This window comes from Chrysoperla carnea, chromosome 1, assembly GCF_905475395.1.
Source record: "Chrysoperla carnea chromosome 1, inChrCarn1.1, whole genome shotgun sequence".
NCBI classification, from domain to species: domain Eukaryota; kingdom Metazoa; phylum Arthropoda; class Insecta; order Neuroptera; family Chrysopidae; genus Chrysoperla; species Chrysoperla carnea.
In genome coordinates, this window is record NC_058337.1 from 97,483,471 (window position 1) to 97,510,876 (window position 27,406).

The 27,406-nt window shown below is 29.9% G+C and overlaps 1 protein-coding gene across 1 annotated transcript; it reads right to left on the reverse strand.

Moving 5' to 3' along the window:
* Window positions 1-551: 551 nt before the first annotated feature.
* LOC123292492 (neither inactivation nor afterpotential protein C) lies at window positions 552-18,123 on the reverse strand. The gene is made up of 13 exons (XM_044873198.1): window positions 17,827-18,123; window positions 11,687-11,791; window positions 8,150-8,358; window positions 7,806-8,088; window positions 7,138-7,413; window positions 5,940-6,880; window positions 5,264-5,556; window positions 4,886-5,196; window positions 4,384-4,826; window positions 4,160-4,326; window positions 3,911-4,098; window positions 2,698-2,897; window positions 552-2,347 (listed from the first exon to the last, which is right to left on the reverse strand). The coding sequence occupies exons 1-13, from the start codon at window positions 18,121-18,123 to the stop codon at window positions 1,558-1,560; spliced, it is 4,503 nt and encodes a 1,500-aa protein (XP_044729133.1). The 3' UTR covers window positions 552-1,557.
* Window positions 18,124-27,406: the final 9,283 nt, after the last annotated feature.

Below are 27,406 nucleotides of genomic sequence, written 5' to 3' on the forward strand. Positions count from 1 at the left end.
CTTCTGTTGTGTGCATGCAGAAAGTGGGAGTTTTGTTGCACACATGTATATAATACCTCTCCTCTCACTTAGATGCATTGCTTAACGCATGTACTCTGTCATACTAGTGATATTCATATATCTAGATAGAACAAAAACACATAGTATAAAGGTTCACCACTTCAGCGTTAGAGTCTACTTAGACAGAACGGACCCTAGGGGACTAGATCTATGAATTTGACTAACATTTTATTATTTTAAACCATTAGCAGTCGTCGTTTCACCAAATATTCAAAACATTTTTCTATAAATTTTCCATTCAACAATTTCAAAATGATTTTAAAAGTGTTCTCAATTGACGACGCTGGGCACTAATGTTTTAATACAGTAATATCGTATAAAAAAGAGATTAAATTCGCGTTAAAGTGAGGTTAATAAGAAAGAAACAATAAATTTTAGTTATTTATTTGTTATAAATTTCACAGAAAATAGATTTAAATGTTTAATAAATATAAATTGTAAATAACTAAACAAATATTATCCCTTTTAAGTGTACCTTGAATTCTCTGCTGTAGGAAACTCAGTACACTTTAATATAGAACTTTAAATAATTTTTAAAGTAATTTGGAAAAGTTGATAAATAAAAGACTTATTTTAGTTTTATAGAAATAAAGAAATGTAAATAATCAAACTTGTCTGTTATTCATAATAGTTAAATAAAGTGTCGTTAAATTTCCTATTCCATATCAGCGGTAGTTATGCTAAAAGTAAATTTTCGCACACTCAACGACTGCAAGTTATTTCCATAAATTATCTTAAGTCGCTAGACGTTTAAAGGGCAGCATATTTTCTCAATGCATATATCTTTTCTTGCTTAAAAAATCTTTCTTACTAGTACATACAATATAACGACTTAATCCGGACAACTTAGTTAAAAAACTAGCGGTAAGTTAACAATAATTCGCATACAGCTGTAAATTGGTACAGATGCTGGAAACACTATTACAAATATAATTCCTACATCGATCCTACATCCGCTAAACAATTTATTCATGGTTGAAGATCGATATTATCGGTTGTTTACTTTTAAAACGTTGGGTTCGGGAAAAAATTGTAGATAAGGCAATTATCTAAAAAAAATTTTAAATAAAAGAGATGACGAGACTCTACCTCACAGGTGATGGGGAATTCCGTGCATACGACTTAATTTTTACTTATGCAGGACAAGACTTATTTTTTCAACTTTCACAATTGCTATATCTGAGAAATGGTGATTCTTAGAATGAAAATGTCAGAACAATTTTTGTGGATTGTTGCAGGATCTACAATTTTTACCTGGTCTATTTTTATGATTACCATTGGCTAGAAAAATGCAATAAACCTGTAATTTTGGTTTGGCGATGTAGGATCGATGATACCAATTATGAGCTCTTTGGGATTAATTAAAATGTGTACTTTGTCCGGATTAATTTCTATGACAGCCTGGGTGGCAAGTGTGCGGATGTCCTAGGGACTTTTAAGTTCCTAATTTTTGTCGTTTTAATAAATTTATAATTATAAATTAAACAAAGTCTGCTTCTACAGGTCAATAACAGGTCCTTCAATAAAAACTCCTGGAATTAATTCCATTGAACCAACTACCTCCGATGTGCAGTTTCCATTCATCAAATTTTCTTTAGAAGTTGACTTCACTCTACTTTCATAAATAACAGTATTTAAATTTTTGTCAGGCTCAATAAACTCATCGTCATCATAATTATTGTAAATTTTTCTGGGTGGTGATTTTGTACGGTACTCGTTAATAGGTACTCTAAAATCATTATCATTTCTTCTACGTGTTGGAGTAAGATATTCTTCCGAAGGTTCTTGGCGCGGTGAACGTTTCATTGACTCACGGTTATAATTAGTTTTCCTTAACATTCCTTGAAAGTTGAAAGGTGGGTCGTCTTCATTGAGATTATTGTTACTTCCCGTTTTTCGACCAATTAATTCCAATTCTTTGATTGGATTTATGGTTGGCTTATTTATAATAAATCGTGAGGGAGAATTACTAAACTCGAAATCTTGAGTAGGTGGTGATCTGTTATGAATAGTTCTAGCTGGACTCGATGTATAAATGTTCCGTTTTGCTGGTGATGGATAATATGAAGTAGTTTCTTTCAATTGATTTATTGGAACATTGGGATCACGACAAAATGGTACGTTTATTGGCGGCTGTGATATTTTTTGGCTGATATATGGTCCATGTTGCGTATTTGTATTTGATGTTATGTCAATATTTAATGACTGAGCAACTTGACTTGCTATTGTATTACGCCAGCGTAAAGGTGCATCCCAATCTTCGGTACCATCTTCAGTAGTCGTTGGCCTGTTACCAAAAACAAAAACAAAGATAAAAAACATCACAAACTTTTGTAGGAATAAAAATAATCTTATTTATTTAAAGTAGTGTGAAAATGTAAATTCGGTTCTGAACGGAACGAATAGGGAAGTTATCTCTACCCGTTAAGGAAAAATATCCTAGGTGAGTAATAATTTGATCAGAGCCAATTGGTCTGGATTACAACAGTTATGCCGCCCAAAAGCCATAAAAACGCAGAAAAAAACGGTTGTGAATTTATAACACACTCCGCTCTTCCTCGATGAGCTTTGATACAGTGCATACGTCTACATTTTCGGAGAAAATATAACTAAAAGGCCTAAAACTAATAAACTTACCCTTCGCTTGTATAAGGATCACACATATAACTAGTATCAAAGTATGGTAATTGATCAAATTTGAACGGTAATTTCCAAACAGTTGGTTTTTTATCAGTCAAGAATTCGCATAATATTGCTTTTGTGTTTATTTTATCCAAGTTTATAGAATTATTTGTTATTTGTAAATTCTGCACCACGTTTTGATTAAAAATATGCACCTATAAATTAAAAAGAACGCTCAATATTGTTATTAGAAACTGAAGTATGGAAAATTTTGTTTTCATTTTGTCACAACTATAATTTAAATGAATTTTTTTCGAAATTATTTAAATGTATATTAAATTCTAGCATAGGTATTTAATAATAATATTAAGCTAGCACAATAATAATTTATTGGGGATATCACTATGTGAGTATCAGTGTGAATTCCATACTGTATACTGTATTGAAGAAATAGTAACATCAGCAATAGGTATGGCGCACGAGTCAATATGGGTATGACACCCATACTAGGCGATACCTACAAAACTTCTGGTGGATAGCCCTATTTAATACTGTAATATTACTAATGCTAACATAGATACTAATACCTGGATGACCGACGATCTTACTCGGTATTTTTTTTAGTAAATCATGTGTTGCTTAACTACACCATCTACTGAAATCTAGCTTTAGTTGCAATGTCGATAATGCATTTAGTTGCTATCAATTTAAAAAAATTATGGTATTGCTACTCCCCTATAGATGTGAGGAAAAGGCATTATTTTAGTTTTTCCTGAAAACACGGATAAAACGACGTTTTCTAAAAATGAAACCCAGCTAAATCGATTTTGTGCCCCAAAAATCCCCTGCATGCTAAATTTCACGAAAAACGTTGGAGCCGTTTCCGAGATTCCAGATATATATACAAGAATTGATTGTTTAAATATATAAGATAAGATACGTATCTGTCACTATACCATACCGATATTGTAGTAAATGACATGCATTTCTTACCGTGTATTTGGGCAATGCTTGATTTTAATTCACTTTTCAATTTTTTGTGTGTTCTACAATTTTTAAAACATGTTAGCTTGCTTAATATTAAGTTAGCACATGTTATACTATATTAAAGAAAAAAAAACGTAATTTTTTATTGGATTAACTTTGCCCTGCTAGAATATACTAACTATATGTACAAATAGTTTTATAGCAGTTACCAAGTGCGATATCTATTGAGACTTGTGCATACCTGTTGGGACAAATTCACAATATCTTGAAATTTGGCTGCTCGATAGTGTAATATTACTTGGAACATACTTTTGGTTTTCCATTTATATACATATGGTCGAATGAAATTTGCTGTGTCTTCATTTAATTTACCCGAATGTTCTTGTATTAGTGGTTGATAAGTTTTCCGTACTGCGTAACCTCGATAAGCTAAAAATTGTTTAGTAGGTTTTATTGATTTGTATCTGTTGTTTGTACTTGAACTATTTACCTTTTTGAATAATTAATGCAGCTTGATCCTTATCGTTTACGTCCAAAGTAGGAGCTGGTGCCTTTTGCTTTTTTTCTTTTAATTTTTTATCTACATTTCGTTTTGCCAAAAATGCTCGCATCATACTTTGTACCTTGATAATTTTTTTCACTTGAGTTTCGTAGAGCCTGAAAAATTTTATATTTCTCATCAAAGTTCTACATAACTAGATTTGTTTATTATACCTTGCCAAATATTCCTCATTGTAATATTTAAGAAAAACTTTTGATTTTCCAATAGCCCATCCTTCCATTTTAAGTCGAACTAATAATAATCGACAATTTTCTTTAGAAATATCAACATTTTCATCAAAATCAAATGCTAAAAATTTATATCGCCGAAGAAATTCATTAAAAGGAACACGATGTGGATAGCCATTTTGTCGTGCTTTTGCCGTATCTAACACAGCCAACGCACGAATTTGTTGTCGTACTAAATCAGTTTGAAATCCTCTTGCAATACCTGATAAATCAGAGCGTATACATCGTACAAAATGTGTTCCACCACTTCCTGCACCAATTGCTAATGTCTTTAGTACTTCTAAACCCGTTGTTCGGAATATATGACTTGCAGTACGCATTTTACGAGTTTGGGAGAATATACTACCGGGTACATCAAAATTGACCTTCTACAAAAATAAATGAATTGAGTAAAGTAAATTAAACAATGAAATTGCTATTATATTACCCTAATTTTTTGGGCTTCTTTGACAACAGCTGCACTCCAGCGTGCTTTTCGTGTTGTATTTGCCATAACTGATTTTTCTTCGTCTAACGATAAATTACCTGTTTTAGTTAAAGCATTTGTGAAAAATTGTCGAATTTCAGTATGTTTTGACATTCGAAATACATCAATTACTTCTGGTGGTAGAAAATCACGATTTCGTTCGGGCATTTCTTTTACCGAATATTGTACAGTTCCAGTGTAATGTGCGACCGCGAATTCTCGTGTACTAAGAACTTTAATATGTGGAGTTTTTGATGAATTTTGCAATGCATCTAAAAAAATTAATTCGAGTAATTGTAATGATTTGAGTCCTTGCGATTCTACTGTATTTCATGTTACCTGTAATTGCTTGCCCTGTATAATAATTACGAGATGCGTCATCAATATAGGAAAACAGCCCATATGATTTTGCTAAAAGTTCATCGACGGTGGCACGATTGTCGTAATATGTCATTGGTGGTGCTGGAACATGTTCTTCTTGTTGCTCCAACATTTCCCATGCAAAAACACGTTGAGAATAATGATATTGCATTTGTTCGTTAAAGGAATTGATAAAAAGTTGTTCGAGACGATTCTCTTTATTGCATTCAAAACCAAAAAGATCCAAAACATTGATAATATATTTATCGCCACTAAAAATGATTTACATTCATTATAAAAATTGCAAGGTGTATAGGGGAAGGTAATACAAGATGATCCCATTGGGTTAGATCACTCTATTCAGTCGAATGAAATTTTTTGGTAGATATAAAAATTACATAGCGTTCAATGCTGACTCTAATACTGATTAATTTTTTTCGTATTTAATTGAATAAAATGACTTAATTTAAATTTTCTAAAATAATTCAACATTGTTTGAAACGTAATATGGCAGTACCCAGATAAATAAAATGACATTGAAAAATGCTTTAGGACATGTTAACATTATGTTGAATATTTTTTTATTTATGAGCATTCTCCCTTAAAAGGATCATATTTTACCTTCTTCACTGTACAAAATTTAAAAAATACGTACAAAACTGCACGGCCAAATGATAATTTATAATTAATTAAATTAATAATCCAGTCAACTAAGCGAGAATACAAATTATTCGCTAAATTATCTCTGGCATCCCTAGCTTCATCACTTGTATGTTTTTTTCTAATCGCAGTACCCTCTTGTATACTGCAATAATTTGTGAGTGCCCAACTTAATTTTTTTTCGTCCAACTGCAATAATTCAGCAATTATGGTAATTTCTTCTGGATTATCAATTTCAGCAATTTTATCAGAAGTATCCTTAAATTGCACATCACCTAAGTGTAAAATTGCCGCTAGCACAGTCCAAATTACATCACAATGTGTTTCTTCTATGCCTAAATCTAGGAGATTTTGTTGAATAATTAAAAATTGTTTAAAATTTGATTTCGGATTATCACGTGGCCTAGACGATAATTTTGCTTTTGTATCCGGTAATCGAAAATATCTGTATGGTCTACCAGGTTGTAATTTATATTCAGATAATTTATTTTCGGCTTCCAAAGCATCATAAAAATAGTAGAAAATATGAAAATTGGCTTGAGACATATCTGTTGATGAAACACGCCACTTTTCAAGTTGATAAAGCCAAAATATGGCGCCGCTTATTTTACCAGCACTTCCAAACGTCGTCTGCGTTTGTAAAATGCATCTGGTTGAATTTGGATTTAAAGCTGACGATGCATTGGCAAAGCCATGTATCACTGTTATAGCTTTTAACACTTGCTCTCCACTCTTATTGTTTGGACTTTGCCCCAAGAATGCCAAATGTTCAATTAAGTGAAGAAATGACGTGGTTTTTCCCGACATACTTTCACCAGCCAAAACAATATGTTGAGGTTCTTCATGATGTAATACATCTTGAAATGCGCTATCTGCGACAGCATAAATATGCGGAGCATTATCCGATCGAGATTTACAGCAGTACTTGACGTGATACTAATCAAAAACAATAAAAGAACAATTGTTAAATGCGCAATTAACTATAACGTACTATAACGTTAGTTGTATTATAAAGTTAGTTGTAAGAATAATTGCTTATTTATGAACGATATTTTTTATATTTTCTAATCAACTTTATATGTATCGAAGACTGTGATCTTTCGAACCTAAGATAATGAATACTGTATGTTTCAATGTCGAATCACTTAATGTTTATTGCAATAAATCGAACATAGTAAACAAAATTTACTCACATCGTGGCTATAAATATCTTGTCTTTCATTTGGATTTAGCACTAACAAAACATCTCCGATAAACGTATAAAATTGGCCAATATTCATTCGTTCTCGTAAAAGTGAAATAATACTTTCTTCTGTAAGCTTTTCTAGTGCTGCTAAATCTTCTTCAAGCATTGATTTGAGTTCACCATCTAATCCAGTTTTCAGCTTTTTCTTATATAAAATACATTCGGGTTTCTTCTCGGCATTTGTTGCAAAATCATTTTTTAACTGGCGCAATTCTTGTGCCAACTATATGTGGGAAAGAAATCAAGCATAACATAAAAAAATCAGATGATGGATACCAGAATTCATATCAACTACCTTCAAACTACCCTGATTTTGATATTTTTTTAAATAAAGATATTATACAAAAAACATCGTATGATAATAACTTTAATAATCAAATACATATGTCGGTTAAAATTCTCTAGATAAACAAAACAGTTATTATCAACAGATGTGTAGAAAAGGGTTTAAAATTTCGGTTCACAAATGCGCTACAATTCGTGTTAGATAAGATGTTTTTCTTTATATTCATACATCTGAATATTTTTAATAATTTCTAAAATGGGAGGAAATATTAGAGCAAAGTAGGACCATTTTACGATAGTTTTCTTTTAGAAGTAAAAATCTTTACTTACATAATAATCATTTTCTGGAAGATTTTCAAAAAATGGATGCTCCTGTATTTCAATCATAAATGGTCGATGTTCTGGATTTTTAATTAAACATTCAGACACAAAGTCATTGAAAATAACAGACCAATTAGAAGGGCGTGCAAATCCTGGCGGTGGATTACGAACAATTTGAAACATGGCACGTGTTGGATGATAATCTTGAAATGGTGGTTTACCATCGGCTAGCTCAATTGCTGTTATTCCAACTGACCACACGTCAGCTCGACTTCCGTACCCACTTGACTGTCTAAAGAGTAAAATAAAAATCATTGTACGTTTATACAAAGTGTATGAAAAGCATTATTTACCCATCGCTTTGTAAGTGTTCGCTGGTAACAACTTCTGGTGCCATCCAACATGGTGAACCAATACACGTTTTACGTTTACCTAGAGGTCCATCCAATTCACGGCATAAACCAAAATCCACCAATTTCACTTCTCCATTACTTGTCAATAAAATATTGCTACCTCGGATATCGCGATGCAACACATTCTTTTCATGTAAGAATATTCCAGCCTAAAGAAATGTCGAATTCATATAATATTTTTGTGAATGTTTTTTAGTAATTCAATATCTTTATCAAATGTTAACTGAAAAGCGTTCAACTAATGCTTATTGAACAGACAAATACTTTAAGGAAAGATATTTGAGGCAACCCTGAAAATTCATGGCACATTTTATTACAATCATTGGGTGCAAAATCGGGGTCCTGATTGAAAAGTCATGTCGCATAGCCTCCTTGCACTCATGTGTCACGTTCGCTGATGTGTAAAATTTCACCTGGTGTATAAAATGTCACATAAAATGGTACGTCTTTATCTAAGAGTAAGTATTAATTTTATTCTGTCTGCTTTGTATCCATTTTTGGATATTTACAAGAAACAATTTAAGTATGCCTGCCTAAAATTATGTGACTTTTTAGTTTTTGTTTTCTGGTAATTAATCAAGTCTGAGATTTTATATTGAGGCATTACAAAAGGTTAAAATGTTACTCCAATTTTCCGGTTGCTTCGTACATCTTCCCTAAAATGTTTTACCTCTCTCACTATAAAGGATTAAGAAATTGAATAAAAAAAATTCCATTTGGCGATTCCAAAGAGAATGTGATATACCTCAATATGTTCTTAAAAACCGCTCCACGGGGTAGCGATAAAAAATTGTAATTCTAGCACATATACAGTAATAATCCTAAAAAATTCTGCATACAGAATGTTGTTGATATCATGTTTATTTTCGTCAATTTTAGAAACATACGGTAACAAGTAGACAATATTGACACTATTTCGAAAGGTTGTGCGTTGGGATTTGTCTCTCCTTCGCAAAGGCTTCCGATTTCGTGATTCATATCTTTCTTGCATACACTTATGTACAAACAGAGGTAAACGTGAAACTTTCGTATGAAATGTCGAATTTGTCCCAGTTTGAACCAGTTCCCAGTCTATTCCAATATTTGATAATTTCCAACGGAAATACCTATTTATAGCAAAAATGCTAGATACCGGTTTGTTACCAAACAATGGTTTACCGCGAGAATACTTTAAAGTAAAACAAAACCCTGAAGGTCCAATTAGATTATTATTTAATATCGCAAAGGTGACATCAATCTTAAATAAATAAATTTATAATTTATGTTACATAAATTTTATCATAAGGTTATTAAACTTTTTTAAAAAGACATTAAATAGTTATAATTATTATATTTTTATTGGTTACAAAAAAAAGCTGATTAGTTAATGAACTGGTAATAATCTTTACTGGATACTTACGGTACAAACATTGCTTGGCATTTTAATTGCAACAAATATGTTTTGTTTTTTTTTAACCATTTAACAAACAGAAATATTTATGTATTATAATGAAGTCAAACAAATTAACTAAACACTATCATAGTCTTTTATATAAGGAGGTATGTAAATGTTTAGATTGGTCGTAAAAAAATTTTTAATAAAAAATACTTTTTAAGGGGCAAGCTTTTATTTTACTAAAAAGTAGAAAATAATTCTATAAGCCACTCATACCCGATTATTTGTAAAAGCTTGAGGCGGTTAATTTAAAATATCAAAAATGAAAGGGAACGCCTCATCTAGTCCACATGCCTTATTACTTTTCGATTAATCCTTGATATTAAGCGCCTCAAGATTTTACAAATAGTCGGGTATAAGTGACTTAAAGATAAAATTATTTTCTACTTTTTAGTACAATAAAAGCTTGTCCCTTAAAAAGTATTTTTTATTAAAATTTTTAATTTAAGACTAAAAAAATGTATTTATATAAAATGTAGTGGAAGCGATAGGAAAATCAGGACGGCGCAACCTTACCATGCGCCAGCTCAATCGGTTGAATATATCTACTTCAAAATTGAGTTCAACGAATCCACCGTAACATACATACATTGCAAGTTAAATAAAAGCTTTTAAAATAGCATTTACAGTAGTACGTTTGCAATAGACCAGAGAAATAGGAGAGTACGAGAATAAGTGGACGAGCTGCTAACACTGTACGACAAATTGGACTTTTTACAGTAGGGCTGACTAAAATAGCTATTTTCCATCGTCATACTCACGAAATATAACGCCAAAACTATTTTTGATCTCCTACATTTGTTCTACGAGCTGATTTTTTGGTTCAAGGCTTCATTCTAAAGTTTAGTCTGAGAAACTTAGATTTTTACCAAGGCAGATACTCCTGCTGTTCTTAAACAGCTCCAAATGGTTCATGGAGTAGTGGCCGGGGATGGGCCAACCTCGTTTCGGTATTATAACGGACCCTATGGTCTAAGGCTTTCCCACCCCAGGACAGCCACTCTAACCTAACCTAACCATAAGGTACATAAAGACAAAAGGTTTTTGGCCTCCTAAAATTATTCCATAAGCTGATTTTGGTTCATGGCTTCATTCTAATAGTGACTAACAGGGTAAACAACCTTCGAAATTTTGTTTTTCGAAGTATGTCGGCGTGAACATAGTCGGTTTGAATTTCGTAATTGCCTAGCGCTATGAGTTGTTCTCGAATTGAAAATGGAGGGTTATCATAACTCAGAAACGTCACATAATAGAAAAGTTTAGTTGCGACATTCGATTCAAGGGAGAGGAACCCTTTGCGAGCACAGCGGGTACTTATACATTCTAAACTTATGCCTGTACTTAATTGAGAGCCTCTGTGGCCGAAGGCCGAAGACCGCCTTATTGTCAAAAAGATGCAGTGAAAATTCAGTGAAAGTGGAGGGGGGGTTTGGTTAAAAAGCGGCAAGTGAGTTGAAAATAGTATGTGGTGGCTTTGTTTTTAAAGTTGAAATTTCTATATTGCGAGGGCTGTTGAGGGGAGATAAGTGAGGACAGACAATAATCTTCTTAATGAATCAATGATTTTTTAAATGAATCATTTATTGAGTTCATTGAAATGAATCATTAACGCGGACGAATCCGCAGATAAAAGCTAGTATTTATACCTAACTAAAATCGAAAAAAGTGTATGGATTTGGTAATTTGACCCTGGTATTACATTTCACACAAAAGGGTATAAATTACTAATAGCTCAAAAATTTATTTGATATGGAAAATTCTATACGTAAAACAAATCTGAAAGTGTATAGACTGTTTATTGGACCACCGACAAGATTATAGCGAAGCAAATGGTATACCTACCTATAAAGTCATTATTATCATAATTATAATATAGCTATTTAATAGCTGATAATTTGTGTTTAATAATAGTTAATTGTCATTTATGGTTTTTACATGTATTTTAATAATTAAAAACATTTAGAGATAATTTTTTTATAATCTCATGTATCAATTTTATAGTTTTTATACTTAGGTAAATTTATTATAAAGAAATTATTTACCTTGATTACTTCACGTAAAATATATGCAATATGCTCTTCAGACATTCGACGATTGTTGTTTAATAGACCATGCACAACATCCGTAATTGGTCCACCTTCACAATACTAAAAATAAAAATCTTCATTAAAAACAAGTGAAAATAGCAACTAACAGAGTTAATTATTTGATATTTTGTTTGTGTTTGGATCAATGTTTGAATTTCACATATTCTTTATATTTGAGATTATAATTATTAATATTTTATTTAGGGACCATGTTATGTCCATATTTTAAAAGCTCAGTTCAAGATTTCTGAAGTCATAATCTTTAAAAAAATCCCCGGTCGAATTTATTCCATCCTAACTACTTATTATAATTTGACAAATGATATATCGTTGAAAACGTCTTGATCGTCCGCTGGTAATATGCTTTATGACGAAACATTAAATTGAATATGCGGCCCTCTAGAGGGCATAAAGTTGTGTACTAAAAACAAATTTTAATTAAGTAATACCGTGTTAGGTATCAAGTGAAAAGGTATAACTAAGGCACTGTTTAGTAAGCACCAAAATAGTTTAATTAAAATAAAGTTCAAAAACTAAAATCCCTCCGCCTAGTTCTTAAATGTAGGAAAACAAGAAAATATTTTCATCTAAATTGTTATGATAAGTATCTTAGTGGTTTCCTGACTGTAATGACGATTTACTTATCATAACAATTTCAGATGAAAATATTTTCTTGTTTTCATACTTTTAAGAACGCGATTTTCTAGACGGAAGGATTTTAGTTTTTAACTTTATTTTCTTTAAACTATTTTTACTTCGTAGTTTCCATATGAATATGTCTTTTTGGGTGTAATTTTCCACCCATTATCACTACATTTTACAATATGATATTGTAATTATATACAGAATGTTCGATTTACTACTAGGCATATAAATATCACGAGTATGACAGAAACATGCGTTAAGCAATACATCAAAGTGAGAGGTATTATATACATGTGTTGAATCTTCGATATGCGTTGAGATAGTTGTAAGACAGACGCTTGGAGAGTGGGAGTTTCTAAGTTGAATAGATGAACTACAACAGATAAGTCACGATACCAGTCACTTTTGCAATTTTATAAAACACCTATAATACCTCTTATTTAGAGGCATTGCTTAACGCATGTACTCTGTCATACTCTTGATATTTATATGCCTAAATGTAAATCGAACATTCTGTATACAACTATGTGGACTCTTTCTCATTTGAAGAATGCTTTTCTGACTTCCTACACTGATGTTTAATATTTATGATGATATTAATTATAGCGAATAAAAATCTGGATGCGTTTAATATACAAAAAAAAAAGCTGTAACATATTCGATTCAATAAGATTAAAAAGTTTTAATACACACACGTATTAGTGCAAAGCATAACATAATATGAAGATGATTTACAAAAAAAAAAACTTTTTGTTGTTAATATTCTGGTAGTGTGCAGCATTTCATAGTATATACACAGGCTGGTCCACTAAAAACGTAAAATATTTAATCATGTACTTCGGGATAATAAGTTTTATGACAAAATTTTAACGTCTAAAGATTTCTTTCAAAAATATTCTATTCAAAATATTCAACAACTATACATCTAAGCAGAAAATAATTGGCACTAGCAATGTCTAATAATCTGTCTAATAGTATATCGTACCATGCAAGAATATCTAACTTAGAAACATCAGCGACGTCAGTTAGATATATGTGCATAAGATACTTTTGTTTGAAGATATTTTTAAGATACTTTTGTTTGAAGATATTTTTAAGATACTTTTGTTTGAAGATATTTTTATATACGCTTATTCGTTGATTTTGTCTTGATTTTTCAAATGAATCACAAGGCCAACGTTCCTTTAAAAGACGTACTTCGCTTACCCCTGGTCCATCTAAAAGGATTTCAAGAGTCATAGTGTCGTTATAAATTTTAGCTCTTTATCTTAAATCGTTTGGTAGTAATTTGAGGGTTACATAATTTTATCCAGTTGAATTTCTAATCAAACATTTCATCAAAACCAGATAATCGTCAAATTTTTTGATTTGCATTTTAGCCTAAAAAGGTTTAAAACGTTGACATCTCGAAAACGGCGAGGTAAGGTGATATAATTTTTATAACAAAACTGTTATGAACTAAAAATTTCCAAAATATAAGATACAAATGGTTTTGATCAAAACCACACAATACTTAATCGTTATTTTTGTTAGGACTAAATTTTCGTCGAAATAACGAATTTTTTGAAAACGGCGAGGTTTAAGGAAAAATGTCGGAGGACAAAAAATGCTAAGAATAGTTCAAAATATGACATTCAATAGCTTTTTTTTCTATTTTCATGATTTTTCCCGTGACGCTCACCATTGTTCTTCGAGCTTCATACCAAAACGGTCCTGATTTCGCAACTTCAGTCGGTTTATATTTATATATGACTTGAACTTGCCGAGAAAAAACAGGCTCTAACACAATGGAGGTCGTGTGATATGGATACCCAAAACTTTTTGCATCAAATTCCAAAGTAGCTCATTTTTGATAGAATTTCAAAATTATTAATTAATTTCGAAATGCAGACCATTCTGTATAAAAAATACATGTAATGATGTTGTAGTTGTAACACGGTAACGCATCAGTGCACTTTTAAAAACTGAAATACGATCTGGGAATCTTTCAACGAACTCAGCATGTGTCCCATATTACATACATATCATCATATATACACTAGATACGAGGGTATGAAATGTATAAATATATTTAATACCACTTATTTTATGGGTTTTATTGTTTTAAAGTGCCCATTACTAAGTCAACTTTTAAGTATAAGATTTTATACCCTTTGTATATACTATATATTGTAAAGGAAATGTGTTAAAAATATTCTTAAGTGTGAAATACATTTAGATTTTACTATAAGTTACTAAATTATGCATTTTGAGTCAAAATGCCCAGTACTTGCGTTATGAGCATATTTTCGAATTATGAATTTCTCAAATTTTTTCAACCTATTTAGTTTTAAAAAATATATATTTTTTTCAAGTCCTTCAGAAATCGTGAGAACTTCTTTCATCACCTGAGTAAAGATGTATGCAAAAAAATAGTAGAAATACTTTTTAAGGCTTTGAAAGGCTATATAAGGAGTTTGCTCTAACTCGACATTCGTGCATTTTCTGCCCATAGTTAAGTGGTCAAATTTGTTGCAAATGAGCTCTGATATACCCCTCCCCCCTTCTCAGGTTGGCTATCGATTTCCTAACTACTCTGTATATAGTATTTGTGATATATTAAAATATATTGAATCACACAGGGTATAATCAATATAATTGGCTTAAGTCAATTGTTATCGTCGACCTGTTTTTTATCACTTTTTTTTGTGTAAATATTATTCTACGCTTTTGGAAGTAAAATGATGTTATAAAAACTATTCAAAATTTGTAAATTGATGACGGTATACAGTAATATAAATTTTAATAAATACTTCAAGAGACATTATTTATCTTCTTCCACTGGAATAAATTTTTACATTGTTGCGAATTTTTTTTAAAGCTAATTATAAAATTTTTTTTTCTTTAAAATCTTTTGGGTATAATTTTGATTTTGATACTTCTGTAAAATTTAGATTAATTTTTTTGATTATTTTATTTTTTACAATTTCGGTGCATACTTAAAAATGAAAATAATTATTGAATTCATTAAACTTGAATAATCAGCAGATTCCGAGCTCTAAAAACATGGTAAATAGACATACAGTAGTAATTTTTGTCAAAGTACTTAAGTAAAAAAATTAGTTAGCCTTATATCTTGCAGTGTGATTAAATTCTGTCTAAAGATCATCATAGAAATGCAACTTGATTTTTATGACATTGTATTTGTGAAGCTGACAATCACCAACTTTTTAGTAATATAATACAATTTCTCTTTTTAGCAAAAACCAAAGTGGGACTTCCGGCAATGTTCCAAAATCTATTGAAGTTATCATTTTGCATGAAATATTTTCATTGACTTAAAATATTCTTGAATTTATTTTTGGATCTTTTCCTATATTCTAGAATATGGCAAGTAAAAAAATCCACGAACCCTAACTTTCTGTCGCGTGGTAAATAAGCTAAAAAATGTGCATTGTGGAAACTATTTTAATTTTAACATTATTAAGTGAGTTTTTGTTTAAATAATTAGATTTCTCTTTTTCTTAGATACTAAAAGCTATACAATTTAATAGAAAAACTGTTTGTGAGCATAAAAATAAATTTGAAGAATTATTTATTAGCTCTAAATCCCTATCTTCGATGAGGGCTATATAAAAGAGTAAAGATTTAGTTGCGTTCAACTGTATCATTTCAAAACAAAGTACTAATTACAAACAATGCAAATGCAGTAAATGTTCTCTTATGTTGTGGATGTTAATTAAATTAAAAGAAACCTTTATAATCAACTAAATAATTTTAATTTAATTACAAATATGTTTAATAAGGATACTGAAAAATTATATTCTTTGACATTAAAATTGCACCTGTTAGAACATCTAAATGTAAATTCATCACATATAACATTATATGGTAACAACAATTTTAGATTGTTTTAACTAATGCGTTTGGTGATATAAAGTATTCAGCATTCTTATTATACATATTTGTAAATAAATTAAAATTTTACTAATATGAAGCATAATATAAATAATTACAATTTATAGAAATTAAAATTTATTTAAATGGCATAAAGAGACGAAATTTTTATAAAAATATCTTTAAAAGGTAAAATGAAAGTAAAAAAATTTTAAACGTTTGATAGATTCTCTTAAATCTATATATTTCCCCTGGCCACCCTAAAACTTGAGAACGGGTGGAACAATTTCGCTAATTCTTTCTTGTGTTGTGTTAATTATTATGAAAGAAAAAATTAAGGAAGTTGAGCGGAATATTAGAAAATTTCAGACAAAATATTGAGTGCAATAAATGGTGGAAGCGCATATAAATCATGCATTATATTAATTTATTATGTACTTATGTATTTATTTGCGCTCCGATCATATACATCTAGAACGGGTATTTATGGCACGCCATTTTACTATTTAATAGGCTAATTTTTATCGAGAAAAAAATTAATTAATTATTTTTTTTCAATCAGAAATTTTATATTTTGTAAAATAAATCTTAGTAAAAGAGAGGTTGATATAAGATAAGATGAGAAAAGAGAGATGAGAATTAAAATTATGATGATAACATAATAAAAATGTATTATTATTATGTATCATCATAATAATAATGTATTATTATTATGATGATACATAATAATAAATCAGTTAATTTTATTCGAATTAGATTAAAAAAAAGTGATTGAATTAAAATTATGTACATAATGGAAATATATGGCACGCCGTTTTACTATTTAATATGAATTAAAATTATGTACATAATAAAAATGATTGAATTAAAATTATGTACATAATGAAAATGATTATTATTATGATGATAACATAATAATAATATATTATTATTACGACCATTTTTTTTCGGACATTAAATAGTAAAATGGCGTGCCATAGGTATTTGAATAGTATTAAGGTAGTATTTATTATTATTCATAAATTTTGAATAGGTATTTATCAGAGCTATATCCGAGCACAGCGAGGTCCAAGGCCGAAGGCTTCAGCCAGGCCGAAGGCTTGTCTAAGAGACAGTAGTAAAATTTATGTTTAGCGGACGAGGCAAGCAGAGCCTGGGGTTGTGGGTGGGCTTAATGGACTTAGGGCACGGGCTAAGCAAAGTATAGCAAAGTATTAGCTATTAATCCCTAAAATTTTTGAGCTCAAAATCTTTATTTCTTCTGCTATTATCCAAACCACCTAAATTTTCTTCTTCCAACAATCTCGCAGCAAACCCGGAGATCAATGAACTGCCACATGACAACGATAATTTGGCCCTAGTCTAAATTGTATATTTTCTTTTAGGGTAAATTTAGATTGAGTTAAGTAAATCAATAGTTTTTGTAAATTTATTATATTTCTTAAACGGTGTATTCAGGTTTATAAAACATGATTTAATTATATGATGACACTGTTTTCATATTGTAGGTAAAGTATAGGCTAGCAACAATAGTTTTAGATGTGTTGTATTCATAAATAAAACTTGATACTTACTTCCATTACAAACCAAATCTCATCGCATGGTTGGCTATTTTTCTTATACACTCCATAAAAGTCTGGTAAATTGGTATGATCTGAATAATCACGCAATATTTTATACTCTTCTTGAATAAATTGTGAATTACTGTCAGTATATTTTTGTATTTTTATGGCAACTTTTTTGTCACTTGCTTTTTTATCAATTGCCAAGTGTACTTCACCAAATACACCACTTCCAATACATTCTTGTAAATCATAACGTTGTGTCGGATCTTGTAAGTTTGATATACGCAAGGGTGATTTTGAAGCCATTTTTTTAATATCTTTAATTTTGAAGTAAAATTTTTCTGAAAAAAAAAAATACAATTTATATGCAGTTAAAAATAGAAAGTAATTTATTTGTTTACTAGCTGTGAACTACTCGCTTCGCTGTTAATTTTCAATTTTAAATACAAAGATAATTGTGTTAAAACCTTCACTTCATATGACGTCACTTATCGTACTTTTGTTCACAATTTCGTCGATTTTTTTCGCTAGTTAAAGTGCAATACATCTTTTTAAGTGTTTTATCACGTGCATGTGGGGACTCTTGTAGCCCTATTTGTGGCCAAGAGGGAGAGAGCAATCCCGCCTTTCTAGAGATTCACAAAAAAGGCAATTGAACGTTTACTAAAAGGCAATTGAACAGACTAGCACATCATTAATTAATATTTTGACAAATCATTTAAATCATATAATTAGAGAAAGCGCGAAAATGGTAGGGTTTTAAAATTCGATCTATTTTACCATTAATTAATCTGAAATCAGTTCTATCAATATCTACTTTGAGTGTGAAATTAAATTTTGAAATCACTAGAACTTTACTTTTTTAAAGCAAATGAGTGGAATTATTTTTCACATGCCTACAAGAGCCCCTTGATAAAGCATTCATGTGATAAAACACACGATCTGCCAAATAATATTTACCATCAAGTTCAAGTTCGATTTTTATTGTTTTAGCGGGATGCTCGGTTTACAAAAATACCAATATCTCTCCCATTTCTCCTAAGGAACACAGAACTACGAGAACTTTCCATGTTAACGTAACACATCTCTTTTATTCAAAAATTTAAAACATGAAATAGTGAATATATATTAGACACGGATTTTTTACAAGTTCTAGACTTATTGGTTGTTACTTTACATTTAATATATAAAACGCAATTAATTGTATTTTGGGTTATTTCTAAATAACGCAACTTAGATCGCAAAGCTTTCCAAAGTTTTTCTCTGAAACTTTAAGAGAAAGACTGTCTATTGTTTATCATTTCATACCAACGATCTGATAATATTTAAGGGGTAAAAACGGGGTAAAGTTGCATTAATTTGATAGAGACTTTGTAATATTATCAGAATGGACGATGGTGATTAATTATAGGGAACAAAACTGTTTTCAGGTTTGTTAATTACTATTTCTACCATTTCAACATTACGAGACAATTTAGAAATGATATTTCAACAATATACCTTATTAGATAGAATAAATTTTAAATGTCAGAATATTAAAGATTGTTACATGCAAATGATTTTTCACTTAGTACTCGTTGTACTAATTCAAATTTTTTACAATATTAAATTTTTTTTTTAAAAGTTGTCATTTGAGCATGAAAGATTTTATTCCAAAAACTGTGCTTAATTTTTTGATAGTTAACAACAAAAAAAAAAAGATGATACTTACAATGACTTCATTAATATTCACACAAACAAAATGATATTAAATCACCCACAAAAAAACAGTATGCATAGATTTCACGTCAGATTGTTACAACTGCAACAATTCAACTAAACAGAACATCTACAATTAGAAATACAACTAATCTGTACAGAAAAAATACTCTACAATGTCAGGTCATAGTGAATCCTTAGAAAATTATTTTTCCTATTCATAATATATCGAAAAGGTTTCTTAAATCGTTTTATATACTTGCTCTATATGTATGTATCAAGTGTGTTGAGATATTTTTCACACACAATGCCCTTTCATTAAACAGAAAATTGTTATGGTCTAAGAGACGGCATAAGGTCGATCTTCACCCATTTGATAACAAGATTAGACATATTTATTATGAAATTTTTTTGATTTTTAGACATGCTTATCATTGTTTTTTTATCGAAATGTGTTCATGGCTAATTTTAATTTAATTAATTTTTTCCATGAACGGTTTTTTTCAGGCCTATACCATTAAATTATATTATATTACCTATACCATTCGTAATTAAATTATCTTTCTTCTGATACTAATTTCGATTAGCTAATAGACGGGCGAAGTTACCTCATCAAGTATGAACAGATAAGTCAATATAAGTAACTACACCGATCTGTTAGGCATTCGAAATTTATATCAGAACAAAGACAAAAATAAGAAATTTTATAACGAAAATAATGGCATCGGCTGGCATGAAAAAAACCGCTCATGGAAAAATTTAATTAAAATTAATATAAGCCATTAAAAATATTATTAAAAATAGCCATGAACACTTTTCGATAGAAAAAATCTGTTAGACATGTTTAAAAATCAATAAAATTTTATAAAAAATATGTCTTAACTGGTTATCAAATGGGTGAAGATCGACCTTATATCATCTCTTGTACTATTATAAAATTTTCTCCTAAGTAAATAGAGCTATTAATTTTGTATTGATGATGGACTTTTGCATCCTACTAATTTCCAATTTAGTAAGGTTTAAGTAATTCACGATTAAGTTTTATATATTACACGGCAAACGAACTACGGTATGTTTGGATTTTGGAGACTCTATCTACTGTATAAACGTTTATGTGCCTCCGGACTCTTTAGCCTCCACAATTCGAGTCCTATTTGAATGATATTTGGTATGTAATGAGTCCCTTGAAATTTTGAATTTAGGGCTTAGTTTTTGAAAAAATATATATATATAGGCTTGTTCGCGCTATACGCCACGGAGGATTATGGTTAAGCGGCTTGATTTTAACAAAATTTCTTTCAGGAATAGATAGACGGTTATTGCTTGTACATTTTAAAATTATTTTCGTTATATACAGGGTGGCCGGAAATGAGGAATGTATCAAAGTTGTGTTTTTCATCAAGGTTTACTTCACTTTAACTTTTCGAAATATTCTGTATTTACTGAAACTATAGTAGCAATTTTAACGTATAATTTTTCAAAGCTTATAGCAGTTTTTCAAATCAAATATAATTTGCAGTCAACTAATCGATTGAACTTCTTGTCGCAACTGTGAATAATTGAATAACGTATACAGGTTGTCCAAAAATTATGAATAAAGAATTACAAGTTTTAAACGATAATAATTTGTTTAACTTAAATACAACACAGGGTTTATGTCAACAGAAAAATGATTGTTTTAACTAAGAGAATGTTTTAACAAAAATGGAACTCCGGACACATCGAGTTCCCTTCTATCATGGGGTGAGCATGTTTGTCAAAGAACCATTGAAGAGTCTGATACTTAGAAAAAGCTCAGAACATGCAATAATTTTGTAAATAACCATTTTTTCTAAGTATTTATCTCTTTGAAATGTGATAGAGATATTTAATCCGACTTACAATTAATATTCACTTAAATTGTAAAATAGGTAGATTTAAAATGGATCGAAATGGAGGTAAGTGATATGAAAAGAAATTTTATTTTAAATTGTGTAGTTAAGCCCATTTAACACGGTCAAGCTAACTTTTCAAGTCTTTAGATGTGTCCATCAACAAGTTTTTACATGTAAAAATACAAAAATTTTTGTTTGTATGAGACCTACCGGCAATATAATTGTTATCAATTGTTACAAATAAATTATTACGCTTGATTTATGATATAAAATTTCGAATGAGAATGGTAGCATGCTACTTTAAATTTACCTTTATGGTATTAGTCATACTTATAGATGATATTTCCTTATTGTAATAAACTCAAGTTGGCTATTGTACATAGGGTATATTTATTAAATGAACCTTTTAATGAAAGTCTTAATCCGTTAATAACTTATTCCTCCAATTAGTTTCAAAGTACCACATACTCCGTTATATAAGATGTGGTAATACTATCTCCGTTATATAAAATGTGAAAGGTTTTTATTGCTTTAAACATCAGTATATTCTTTGCAAATTGAACTAGAAGGTTGAAAATGTATGGTTAATTTAGCTATTCAAAGATATGGCTTCAACTTTCCAGTTCTTTTCTTGCTTCTTTATACGGCAATATTTTTACGGTTTTTAAGGATTTTCACACATCCATAGTAACTCCAATTTGAATAAGGAACTTAAAATGCTTTTTTATCACTCTTGAATCACTCTATCTATTAGAAAAAACTAGATCAAAATCCATTGCGTAGTTTTAAAGATCTAAGCGTACATAGGGATTAGGGACAGATAGGTGGAAGCGACTATGTTATAATAATGCGACTATTGATTATATAAAAGAATAACTGACTGATTGACATATCAACGCACAGCCAAAACTCCTGGGGTTGTATATGGTTTTTTTGACACTACAGATTAGCCTAAGAAAAGATTTTAGAAAATTTGATTCTTAAGGTGATGGAAAAACATATGAAAGTTTTTGGATACATTAATATAGGTGTATATTTTATACACCTGCAGAAGGCTACATTATCAGCAAGTAACATGAGCTGTATTTTAAACAAATTAGGGTTTCACGTCAAATAATTAAAACCCATCAAACTAGCGGGGATAAATGGTGGCAAATGAAGTGAAATTTTATAATGAATTATAAGTCTTTGTATTTAAAGTTGCAGTGACCCAACGAACGGGTGGGTTAACTGCTAGTTTCATCATAAAAATAATATTTTATTTCGATTTTTGGTATCTTGCCAGTATGAGAATTATGCTTTATCTTTTTTGCCTAAGTAAATGTTAATTTAGAAATTTGTACAATTAATTCATGTGTAACAATTTCTTACAACACAAAAAAGAACTTCTAGATTTCTGATCTACAAGGTAACTTATATATGAAGCAAAAAAACGAAGCTCATTACATTATTTTGAACAATAAACTTTAAATATTTTAAATAAAGTACTTATTTTTGAATTGTTTTCACAATAGCAATACAATCTATCCATTGGGGCGGTACATTTAAAAGGATATTTACGAGCTATAATGTTTAAGATCATTTTTAAGATGAATTTAAAGATAAAATTTTAACAAATTCACTATTAGAATCCAGTAAGTATAATTCTTTTACTTGTTATAGAGACAATTCAAGGGGAATAATAAGATTACATTGTCATATCAGTCAAGGCAGAAGTTAGACATTTAAGTGAACATTGCATCGAAGAATAATTGAAATAAAACATGCATTTATGCAGAAAGTAAACATGACAAATGAATATTACAGGTAACTGAGTTAATTGTTTAAATATCGTATACATTTTTAAGTAGCATATTTTATTACCAACAATTTATTATACATAACCGTGATTGAATATCATTGTTTGAACCATTATATTGTAAATTTAAAAAAAAATTGAGATAAATAAATCAGCGGCCTATTTCGGTGGACAATTCCCATTTTATCAACAAACTTACCCTCACTTATGCCCCCTTTTGTTTACAATTTCACCAGTTTGAATTTTTTGGCGCAGGACCTTAATTTAAAAAAACAAAAAAATACAAGCCGCATAACTTGCTGATAATTTATATAAGAAGAAGGTAGCTATTTATATAAGAAGAATTTTTAAAATCGGTTAAGAAGTTTTTAAGTTTATTCGTAATAACATCCTTTCTTTTTCGCCACTTAAAATTTCCAAAACTTGAGCAATTTGTACTTTAAAAAACAAAGATTACCGCATAATAGCTTTCAGTTCACATGCCCTCACCTACCCCCTCCTTAGTTCAAAATTTTATGGGTATTCATTTGGAATAAATTAAAACCCATCAAAGAGAGATTGCAAAAAGGTAAGAGACGTCTCTTGCCTCTCGCAAACTTGAGAAAATATTTAGAAAATTTATCCCCGCAGTCCTCCTGTAATTTTGGTAATGAAACACTTAATGTTTTGTCAACATGGTAACATTTAATTTCTGTAATATGTAGTAGCAGTGACACCATATTGACAGATAAGTTTGGCCAAAAAACGGTAACGCCACCTGCATAAAATGGTAAACAAACTTTATTGATAAATGGTAAGTAATCAGGTGGTCTAAATTGATACTACTGAAAAAGTGGTCTACTTCTTGTTTGATAGTAAAAATTTATATCGCTAGTTAGCGGGATTTATGTGAATTGTATTGCCATCTGGTAGTCGAAATTGTAACTACTGAATTCGGGTCTACTTCTGATTTTAATTAGTACGAATTATTATCGCCAGTTAGCGAGTTGTAACTCTCAGTTATCAATACAAGTGGTAAAGCAACGTCCTACTTGTTTCTAAAATTCGATTGCTGACGATTTTTGAATGTCAAGAGCTTCAATAATTTTTAATGTTCTAAGTGTCAACTTGACATTTATTTTTTTATTTTTTAACATAAATTTAAAGTTTCTAAAAAGGGTAGATTAAGTAAAAACTTTAGAATGGAATGCTAGAAATGATAAAAAATGTATATCTACGGCTTAAACGGTAAATATGGCAGAACTGTTTAGTGGTTGTGTGTATTATAGAATAAAATTTTTAAAGCCAGGCGCATATTACCAGTAAGTTCTTAATCTTATAAAAATTGCTTGTAAAAAATATAAACATTTACAATACGTTTTCATACATATTTACAACATCAAATTCTGTTCATATAATATTAAATGTATATTCGTTTCCCATAGGAATTTCTGATAATATACTGCCGGTCCAAAATTTTTTTCTTATTAAATAAAGTGTACAAACATTTTTTTATTTAATTAGTTTATTTTATTTATTACATTATACATAATTTTTTTACATCAATTTTTTCACTAATAAATAATTAATTATTTTACTAGAGCAATCACTATTAAATCAGTTAAAATAATATAAATAATTTTTAATAAATAGAAAAAATAATTTACAAAAGTATATAATAAATGAAAATTGAACAAAAAATTTAAATAATTATTAATAAAAATAAATAATTAAATAAATAAGTATCTAATATGAGTACATTTGGTCTCCGTTTGGTAGCTTATAGAAACTTATTGAAAAGGAGCTAGAGCAATGTTTTTAAGAGAAAATTTTAAGTACATGATTAAATTTACAGCTCGTTCGCTGATCGAAACTTTGAGTTATCAAAGTTGTCCACATATTGCCTGATCGATACGTGTGCAAATTCATCAGGCCTGTCAATAATTTTAATTTTACATTTACTATATTGCATGTAAAAAATTGAAAATTAGTCATAACAGCCTCCTTTAACGTCAAAATTAACCACAGCGCAGGTGTCGGTTTGATTGTCCCTACTATGACTACGTACCCAACGAATCCAACACATAGGAGGAACAAAGTTATATTCATTGCCTAGATTTTTCATTAAATGGGAATTATATTTAGTCGGTACAAAAACATTTTTTAATATGACATACTTTTACCGAAATTCTTTAAAAGTAAAATTTAATTTTTTAACGAAATTGTGCCTAAAATCATTTGAAAAATATTACCAAGTGTCGACTAAGTTTTCAAAGTAGAAGTAAATTCAAAGTCTCTGATCAGCCAGGTCGCTCGCATGCATAATGGGGTATTAAAAGCGTGAACATGTAAAAAAATTAGGCTACTCAAATTTTTTTTTTGATGACGTTTCCCTTATATAATTATAAGCTCTTTTCAATTTTAAATGATGTTTTCAACTTTGGTGTATGCAATCGAATAATCGTTCTACATCGTTCACAAAAAGTTCACGAAAAGAATAGTGGATTTTTTCAAAATCCATTTTATTCGTCTTGAAAAACTGTTTTTAATGAGGTATCACTCAATCCCATCAAAAAAATGTACTTTATCCTCTTGAACTCATATTAATTTCAGCCCCATATCTCGAACTGTTTGAAAGTAATTACGAGTTCTATCAGCCACAATTTGAATTTTGGTATGTGATATGCTTTTGATGTTTAAAAGATTTCGCAAATTAGCAAAACATGGATCATAAACAAGGGAAGGGCAGAGCAATATTTTTTCAATCAAAATATTTTTGATTATTTTTTAGTAATTTTAAACAAAAAAATGTTATTGTTACTCTTCTTTCATGCTATTTTTCACGCTTATAATTTCCAAAAATTATAAACATTGAAATGAACACATAAATAATGTGCTGATTGGCCTTATTGGAAAAATAGTTTTATGACAAATGTAGTTAAATATGAGTTTGAGCCAAAGTCCATCGTGGCGTATCATGAAAAAACGAAACATGACTTATAGAGTTTTAATCGGGGGTCAATTTGACAGCTGACAAAAGATTTGTGCTCAGTTTGTTTTGTTTTTTTATGACAAAATGACCAGGATAACCAGCATCAAAAATATTACTATTTACTGCATTTGTAAGAACTCACGCTTATGGATTGTTTCCTGTGAGAATACGTATAGTCGCTAGATCGGTAAATTATAGGCATTACTCACTAGACCTTTTTAACTTCAAATTTTGCCATTAAATTGTCGCATACGCTCCTAGTGGATTAAGAGCTATTCCAAAAAAATCGTTGAATTTACTAAAGCTGATAATTTGAGGATTGGTTATAGTAGTTGAGTACACACACATTCTACGGTCAGTCAAACGATAGAACAGGGATCAGATATATACTATCGAAAAGTTTTACGTGGTACTGAAATGAATTTATTAAAGCTGGAAATTGTTATACTGCTTGAATATTGCAAATAGATAACAATTATGACAGTCAGTCAGTTAAACATTAGAACAGGGATGGTGAGTCAGCCCTTATTTAAGAACAATAAATAGATAAAATTAATTTATGATTTCCGTGTATATTACCTGTATATTGCTGTACAACAATTTTCAGCTTTAATAAAATCATTTAAATACCACGGAAATCATAAATGAATCTGATCATATTATTTTTCATAAATAAGGGCCGCCTGACCAGCTCTGTTCTAACATTTAACTGCCTGACTGTCATGCAATATACAAGCTGTATAACAATTTTCAGTTTTAGTTCATTCATTTTAGTACCTTGTAAAACTTAGCCGTTTCAATAGCATATATCTGACCCTGTTCTATCGTTCGCTTGACTGACCGCAGTATATGTGTGTACACAACTACTATAACCAAACCTCAAATGAGCAGCTTTAGTAAATTCAACGAATTTTTTTGGCCTGGCCCTTTCATTACAGCTGCAGGATTAAAAATAAATTAAAAATACGGCTTCCTGATTATAAATACTTTTAACACAAATGGTATAAAATTAATTTTCCAATAAAGCTAATGTCGCGGAGACTGATATTATTTTTATGTGTTTAATTTTATATAAACATATAAAAACACCCGTTATTATCTAATATAATACGTTAAATATTTATAGGATAAGTATACCCTACTAAAGCTACAAATCTTGTACAGTCAATGTTAGCTCCGGGCTACTAAAATGCTACAATATATTTACAATTACAATTACCTAGATACTTGGTAATTTCAATTAAAAAT